Source organism: Lonchura striata, chromosome 2, assembly GCF_046129695.1.
Source record: "Lonchura striata isolate bLonStr1 chromosome 2, bLonStr1.mat, whole genome shotgun sequence".
Taxonomy (NCBI): Eukaryota; Metazoa; Chordata; class Aves; order Passeriformes; family Estrildidae; genus Lonchura; species Lonchura striata.
The window spans coordinates 31,731,466-31,739,989 of NC_134604.1; the positions used below are offsets into that span (position 1 = coordinate 31,731,466).

Genomic DNA, 8,524 nt, shown 5'->3' on the forward strand with positions numbered 1-8,524 from the left:
GGAGAACAATACCTGTGCCTACATTCTTACAAAATCATAGAAATTTTGGTTTTACAAAGGACCTTTGAATATCTCAAGCCCACTTTCCCTCCTGGAAAGGAGGGAAAAGGACACCACAGATGAAGTTTTTACTATCTATCTGGGTCGCCTCTTCTGGTGCTGTACTAACTTGATGAATATTCTTTTTTGTACTATGCAATCTGAGCCTTAATTGTGTCTCCTGTCCAGCTGGTCACCTCTGAAACAGAAATAGCAGCAGCTATTTCTGCCTGAAGAAGTGATGCCCCTAACTTGCATAGGACACAGTAAGCAAGTTTAATTTTTGTCTTCAGTTCAAGAGTTGCTTCCTTTCTGTGTTGTATACAGCATCTGAGCTATACCGCATCTACAGCAAAACCACTACCCTTATGCTACCTAGCAGTTCACTGCTCAGAACTGCCTCCCTTCTGGGCTCTGTCTTCATTTCAGGGACACCAACAACCCCCACTCTCTCCCACCTCTCAGCCTTTCTTTGTTCTTCCCTCCCAGAACAGGGTTCAGTTAAGGGACAGAAAGTAGCCTGCAAGAAAGATGGAGAAAGACTATTGCCAAAGGACAGGACAAGGGGAAAAGGATTCAAACTGAAAGAGAGTAGGTTTAGATTAGATAGTAGGGAGAAAATTTCTTCACAGTGGGGATGGTGAGGCACTGGCAGAGATTGCCCAGACAAGCTGTGGCTTCCCTATTCTGAGGTGTTTAAAGCCAGGTTGAATGGAACTCTGAGCAACTTGGTCTAGAGAAAGGTGTCCCTGTCCACGGCACGGGGTTTGGAACTGAGTGATCTTTAAGGTCCCTTCCAGCCCAGGCCATTCTATGATTCTATGTTGCCCATAGGTCTGAGGAGCATGGTTTCATTCCCTTTCCCCCTGATATTGGGCAAGAATGAACTAGGATTACTTAATTACTTAGTTACATCAGATTACTTTAGGGGGACCAGAGAGCTCTGCCTGACCCCAAAGCAGGCTTGGCTGATCTACCCCAGAAGCCCCCAGACAGGGCAGACAACTGAGGGACTGATGGTACAGCGTGAGTCAAAGGTCCTTCAGTTGCAACTTTACCTCTGACCACACAGCAAGTGGCAGCAGTGGTGCTGCACCTTCTGCCAGCGCTGGTGGTGCTGGTGGGCATGAAACCTCTGCAGCAAGCATTCCTGGAGCTGTGCTGGTGAGAGCTGCACCTCTGCCAGCACTGCGAGAGGAACGGCAGCCAAGGTCTGCAGAGGGAGGCTGCTCCCCCCCAGACAAGAGGCTTCAGAGCAACACTGTCTGGTGGGCAAGGCTGGGGTGGGCACGCCAAGCTCCAGCCTGGCTGTGCCATGCCGGGCTGCCCCTCTCCCAGGAGAGCTGAAGCTGCAGCCGTGCTGCTGGGCTGCACAGCCCTGGCAAGGCTGTCCAGGGAGAGCGCTGGCATCAGCCCCCGTGCCGGAGGAAGGGAATCTAGGTCACAGATCCTCTCTGAGAACCAGAACAGCTGAGGCTGCCAAGGGAAACAAACTGGCAGGAGAAAGGGGAACAAACTGCCTTGAAAGCAACAGGAGAATGGAGAGAAGTAACTCAGTGATTGAAACAAGGACACTCCGGGAAAGGTAAGCACCTGGATCATCATGCCCACAACATGCCAGGCCCTGAGAGGTTTCTAGGCAGAAACATACCTGGGCAAAGATGTTGTGAGGATCCAGGTTTGGATTGTGCAGAGCAGGACTGTGGGCACTGTGGGCAGAGATTGGGGGGAGGGTGGAAGGAGACCACTGGCAAAGGTAGTGGTGGGAAGGGGTCCCAGGACTGGAGAGCTGGGGGATTACGGGATGGGAGTGGGGAGCACTGTCAGAGCTGTGCAGGAAACTCAGGGCTTGGTTATTAGTGGGAAGAAAACTGCAGGAAAAAGGGAGAACTTAGACCTCCCTCCCCCCTCCGCACGTGTAGCTTACGGTTCTGTGTTGAGAGGAGCATTTCCAGGAAGGAAGAAGAGAAGAAGGAGGAAGATGTTCGGTTTGCTGGGCAGCTTGTCCTTCCCCATGGTGCAGAGCAGGTCGTGCTGAGCCAAGCAGTGCTGCTGTTTTCCTGCACCTTGTAATTGCCCTCCACTGCGTGCTCTGTCAGCCTCTTTATAACTGCTCTCTGCAAACAGCCCAGGGGCTGGAGGAGATAAGGGCTGGGGGCCAGGGCCCATCCGGAAACAGGGAGACGCAGCAAGGAGGAGCTGGAACAGAGGGACAGTATTTGGCCAGAGACTCTGCAAGTGGGGGAAGGGTATTTATTTGGGTAATGCTTGTATTAGAAATCTTTGAATGATTCATACCCTGTTTCCCTTAACCCATCAGAAATCCACAGTGTTGGGGATGTGAACTGTGTTCAGCACATGGTAATATTCGCTGTGGGCAGCATCCAATCACAGCAATCTGATTTAAATTTCTACAATACTTCCTTCACAGTTCCTCTTCATCAGCACTTTAAAATATAGTGTTTTGAGTTGGGATGACTGACACAGAAGATGAAATTAATAAGCTAATACAGGTCATCATGAATATTGATAAATTCCAGTCACAGCATGCCTCATTCTGCAGTTTCCTCCAAATCTTGAAGTCCTCACTGCTTTGCCTGACAAAGATGACACAAAAATTTGATGTGTCCTACACCTCCAAGTTTATGACCACTACAGAAAACACATTTTCCCTTGAAAACAAAGTAAGATATTGTTCTGTGTAATTTTAATCGCTTAACCCAGTTCTGGTAAAGTTTCCTCTGATTTCTTTTCAGTTTCTTTTTTTTAGCTTTGTAGGTAACTGCCAATTGTCCAAAACCTGACAAATGGCTTGCTGCTGACTGCAATTGCAGGAAGAAAAGGTATCTGTGGTTGGATGTAAATACTCTCTGTACTATCACAACAGTAGTATATTTGGGAATCCTTGTCTGCTTCAGAAGCCTTAAACAGTTTTGCACCTCTGCCACCAGAAGTAAATAATCCAAGAAAGACACTTCTTTCTCTAGTATGATCCTCTTCAGTCTCCTCAAGGACTGTAGCACAATGCTCAAACCTCAGGCCAAAGCCAAGCAATAAAGTGAACTTTAACGTTTGACTTTGAAGAACAGGCATGTGTGAAAAGAAAAAGCTGTGGAACCATTTCTTGAAGACACTGGTATCATGCCTAAGGTGGTCCATGCACTTTCACCTAAGAACTCCTGTTGGAAACCAGCAGCTCTAGCAAAGAAATGTCTCTCCTTAATGCCTACATCAGCTTTGTTTGGTGACAAGTGAGAAAAAACTCACTGTAAAACCCAAGACTTATATGCTCAGCTCCAGTTAACAAATTGTATTAGCTGTTCAGCTAAAGGCAGAAAAAAATACTACAGAAGAAAGAAAACAACATCAGTATTGTTATTTTAAAGGAAATCCAAATTATGATATTAGTTTTCCCAGCCTGAGAAAAAGCAAAAGCAAACAAACCCAAAGCAATTAATTTCATATCACAAAAATGTATGACAGGAAAAAGTACTTAGATAAATCAATGGGAATAATAGCAACACCCAAAGACATAAAAAGGGGTTTCTCATTGTATAGGAGACAAAATGCTTCACAGACCACAGTGAAAGGAAGGTCACCTATCAGAAAACCTTAGACATTATGAACATTTTGCAAGTTGCACCAAGAAGGAACAGGAAGATACACAATGAAATGAAATACCATAAAATAGTTTCACCAGCTAAACTTCAAATGAAACTGGAAATGTCAGAATGAATAAAGATTATCCACTTTAGTTGCTTGTTGAATAATTTAACCTGAGAGAAAGGTCTGACAGAAGATGAACTGCCTTTCCCAGACGTGGACAGCTGGGCTGTCAAATATAACTCATATTTCTGAGGTGTCATATGAACAAATTACTAAATTCAGGCATGGCAAAACCATAAATGAATTATTTTTATTTTAATGCACTTTGTAGATTAAATTGCAAACCAGATTGGTAGCTGAATTTTATAAATGGTCCTATGACCATATTTTGCATGTTGTGAGGTGGCCATCTGTAGGGTAAGCCATATACAAGGTATTTACAGGTTTTCTGTCTTTCTCAGCTATGTTAAAACAAACAGCCACAGTATGTTTAAACTTGGTCTTGCCTTAGAAGAAATTTATACAGTGTGCTGTAAAAAAAGGCTATAAACAAGGTTGTTTACCCTTAGGAATAAGAAATCCACGGTGTGTCTGTTTGATACTTACAGTGCACAGCACACACAGAGTAAGATAAATTGTTGAAATACCATTATAAAATCCATCTAAGGTAACTAGTGAACAATATCTAATAATTTTAAAATGTGTAAACAGGAAACTGCTCACATGTTAGCAGATATTTTTGGATATTCCAGAGAATTAAAGATAATCCCTAATGCAGTAACAAATGACAAGCTATTTTAATTTATGCTTTTGTACGACAGAATTTTGCCAAGGAGGGGGGGAGAAAAAGCCAAACTTTTACAAATGTGTCTCTGAACAGCACTCAGAACAATCAACTATGCTTTTTTTTGCATCATATGACTCTTCAGATAAAAATTTACAATATAAAAAGATATATTAAATCCATATAGACTTTCTGTTTTCTTTGTCTGTTAAGTTATTGTCTGGACTACCTCTCTCCTCAGGTACGGGCATCTCGTGAAGGTTCTTCTGCTGGACCTAAGGTTATGTTCAAGTCAGGTTGAACAGTGGAGCCAGGATTTCCTCAGAGGTGCATGATGGCAGGAGCAAAGGCAATGGGCCAAGCTCCATACAGGAAGAAGAGAAACGAGTAGCACATGGAAGGAAAAAGTGTTTCTCCCGAGGGCTATGTAACAAGAGAACAGGCACCCCCAGGTGCCACGAGACATCCATCCCCAGAGACCATCCACACTTCATAGCACAAAGCCATGAGCAGAAGTGCCAGTGTAGAAAAAAAACCCTGATACTCATAGTGTATAGGCATACCAAAGATTTCTCCCATTTAAATTGAAAGTTCACTTAGCTATAAAGCAGTGCAACTCCAAATTGCTGCCTCCCTCTGGCAGGCTGCTCAGAGAAGGCAGCAGAAGGTCGTGCCAGTGCCACCTCCTGCACCCATGCTGTACCCATGTGGTGTAGCACCCACCTGCTGCAGAGGTGTGCAGGGGCTCTCCCTCCTCTCCTGTCTCCCAGAGCCTTCTGTGTGAGCTGAGGTGGCCAAGGGGAAGGGCTTCGTGCTCATCTCGGTTCCTGCCTTGCTGGGTAACATGATGCAAGGCCATTGGGCTCTCTCTGTGCTACAGCTGAACCAGATGTTTGATGCCCCAAACATGAGTCTTTTCCCAGTGCAGACAGGAGCTGGGGCTCAGCTGGCGTGTTTGTCCAGGATTTTAGAGAGAGAGGATGCTATAGGAAAGCCAAACAAGAAAGGCTAGTGGAGCATGAGGCAAGGAAATCAGATATTGTCATGTTTAATCCTTTCCCCTGCCCCTCTGCTTTGTTCTGTTCCAAGTTGTTAGGCAGGGCAAAGCTGACATTACAGTCAGGGAAGGTGTGTGAGCCATGACAGTGTAACACAGCTGGAGAACACACCATTTATCAGGAACCTTTTTAACACAGCGTCCTGCTACAGAGCCTGTCTTGGGGACAGGACAAAACCTCTACTAAGCAGCCATGGGCTCTGAAGAGAGAGCCAGCTGTGCATCCCACAGTCAATGCACAGGACTTCCCAGATGTGCTTTACCTGGCACACACCTTGAGGACACACCTTGCCTTGGCAGCAAGGACAGCAAGGGGAACTGGTGGTACCTCGAGCTTATCACTTCTAGAGAAGTGAAGTAGAAAACATCTGGCACAGTTATGCAATTGCTTCCAGTAATAACCCAGCCTTAACCTCCCTAAGGGCAGTGAGTCAAAGGGTAGGAGGCTGAAAAAATATGTGAGGTTAGCACTTTAGCAGCATGCACAGAATCCTGTCATAGCCAGTGGTGATTTTTATTCCCTTCACCTTTGACTGCCTTGTTCATATGCACCCTGTCTTCCCTCTCAAACAGGACTTTTTAAGTCTCCCAGCTGCCAAGTTATATACACAGTGTGACAACATGGGGTCCAGAAGTCCTGCTGAAATCATGTTCTTAAGGGAGCTCCTGGTTTGCCCAGCAGAAGCAGTGGTGTGGCAGAAAGGAGACCAGTGTGCTGAGCTGCAGGAGTATCAGAAAGGGGAAGAGTGAGACATTCCCTGGAAGGAGTCTATTAGGTCCTGTATTTAATGTAATGCCTTGATTTTAGGATTTTCTTTACCCTTGAAAGGTCACCCTTTACAAGGTCAAGCAGAAAGACGTTTTCTCTTGCTGTGAGCTACAGAATTAATTTACACTCTGTTGCTTTTCCACCTGGAAAATCCTTGAGGAAACTTTTCATTGTTGCTCTGAAAAAAAAATTCAAATGTATGAGTGATGTTCCTCAGGAAGCCATTCTCTGGCACTTGGTGTTTCACAGCCAGTGGTGCCAGAGATGTGACCATGCTTCTGTGTCACCTGGTTGATGATAACCTGGTGGGGGTCACTTCAGTGCAGACAAAGCCCTACCTCCCTAATTGTCCACCAGGTACAAATTAATGCAACAAAGAAATAATCAGAGAACAAGGCTGAGTTGTTTCCTCAGAGCAATTTGACATCATCATTTGTGGGCTGAAGGGTCTTCTGACACATTTCTGGTCTTCTCTGGTCACTGAATTGGTTGGTCATTACTCACACTCCATATTTAACACAGGTGCTGGCTGAGAAGAAGACCTGAACAGCTAAATCATACAGGTGGGGTCTTGCTGTGCTGTTGTCTAATTGCTTGGCACTATTACCTGTGACACTGCAGGGATCACAGAGGATTTGAGTCAAAAGATGGAGCAACCAAACTCCCTGGGCTGAGGATTCCTTTGTCTGACGCTAGCTAAGAATTTGAGGGGCCTAAGCAAGAGAATGCTTCTACACTACAGCTTATTTTTCTGGAGAGACCCATTTTTCCCCTAGATTTTGCATCCTGCTGCCTGCACTGTGGATGACACTCATCTTCTACTGTAAAATCATTTATGTTCACTTTTTAAAGCAGGTATGGTCATTAAAGGTCTTCTTCTTAACTAGGCCATAACATCAGTCTTTTGCAGATCCTTGAGTGTGGACTCCACATGAGCAGCAAATCAATTCCCATGGTACAATTAAACTCTACAGAGAATTACTTAACACAAAAGGAAGTAAGCTTGACAGAGCATTTCAGTCAAAGACACTATGATGTGATTATACTTCATTAACACTTTTTTATCAATAAGAACTACATTTCAGAACAGCTTTCAATGTACTTCTAGCAGAGCCATGCATGGACCCCTAGGACATCCAAAGCAGGTAGAAGGACACTGGCAGACACCCACAGTGAAGCCAGGAGTTTCCCCTTTATTGGAGTGTTGCTGACCCAGTCCAATATCCTGCACAACAATTTCAGCTTTTTTGAACTGAGATGTGCAATACCAAGCACAGTAAGCAGTGCATGTGCCTTTGAGCTGGCAGCAGTATGGTACCTCGTAGCAGCTCTTGGGCCAGTGAGCCTGATTTTATCCCATTTGGACAACATGGTTTTCTTAGTCTGTATGTCTAAAAAATTACAGTCATTCTGCCTTCTGAGGCCTGGAACACTCCCCATGTCCCTGGCACCTCAGGATTATCAGATGACAGAGGAAGAAATGACAATCAGTCTGGTGGGTGTCCCTGGCTTGTTCAGCCCACAGTTAATATAGTTGCTTCAGTTTCAGGTGTGTGGCACAAAACCTAGAGCCAAGGTTCCAGACATCTTGGAGGTGTTGGAATGTGTTTTAAAAATATTGCTGTTCCCTGTGGGAGTGGAAGCCAGGGAAACATGATTTGGATATAAAAATCTGGAGGGAGAGTGTGAGCATGGGATATTTATTAGATCTGAATGCAACTGTTTGAGTTGAAGGATAAAATTGGGTAACAAACATTACATTTTCAGCATTCAAAGGGAAGATATTGCAGAGGGAAATGAGCACTGCATGTTTTAATGGTCAGGTTTGGCCTAGCAGGAAGAGAAGATTTCAAAAGTATGATAAAAATGCACTTTATTATTTTTTTCCAGGACTTGTTTCTTCCCAGGAAACTATGTTCGGCAGAACAGAATAACATATTTGGCCAGACCTGAGGGGATTTTTATGAGTTCCATGTGAGATGCTGAAGCCTTAAATTAATTTGCCTTATATTCCTCAGGAAGAGATACACCCTGTATCCATATCCACTCAGTCTGCTCTCCTTTTCAACCTTGTTACTGTAACCATTGATTTCTCTTGCTTTAGTCCAGCCTGATGCTCATGTAAATCAAATCAGTTGCTACAATCTGGCCTGTGTCAGGAATGCAAAATTCACAGCCTTTCTTTTGTTCCTGCTTTTTCTCCTGCTGCCAGTGATGTTTTAATTTTAGAATTCTGTATGGAGATCAGAAATGAACCCAAAGCTATTTC

The 8,524-nt window shown here is 44.5% G+C and overlaps 1 protein-coding gene and 1 long non-coding RNA gene across 4 annotated transcripts in view; one reads left to right on the forward strand and one right to left on the reverse strand.

Moving 5' to 3' along the window:
• LOC110472356 (alpha-2-macroglobulin) overlaps window positions 1-2,369 on the reverse strand; it is a 36,228-nt gene extending 33,859 nt beyond the window's left edge. For 2 of the 3 annotated variants that reach the window (XM_077781286.1, XM_077781285.1), the window contains exon 1: window positions 1,967-2,172. In XM_077781286.1, coding sequence (XP_077637412.1) covers window positions 1,967-2,055 — 89 coding nt within the window. In that variant the 5' untranslated portion in view covers window positions 2,056-2,172. Of the gene's footprint in view, window positions 1-1,966; window positions 2,239-2,337 lie in introns of those variants that run through there. The other variant, XM_077781287.1, reaches the window with a different exon arrangement.
• On the forward strand, window positions 923-4,611 carry LOC144245893 (uncharacterized). Its single transcript, XR_013339462.1, has 2 exons — window positions 923-1,624; window positions 2,810-4,611. It is a non-coding gene; the product is annotated as an uncharacterized LOC144245893 (long non-coding RNA).
• Window positions 4,612-8,524: the final 3,913 nt, after the last annotated feature.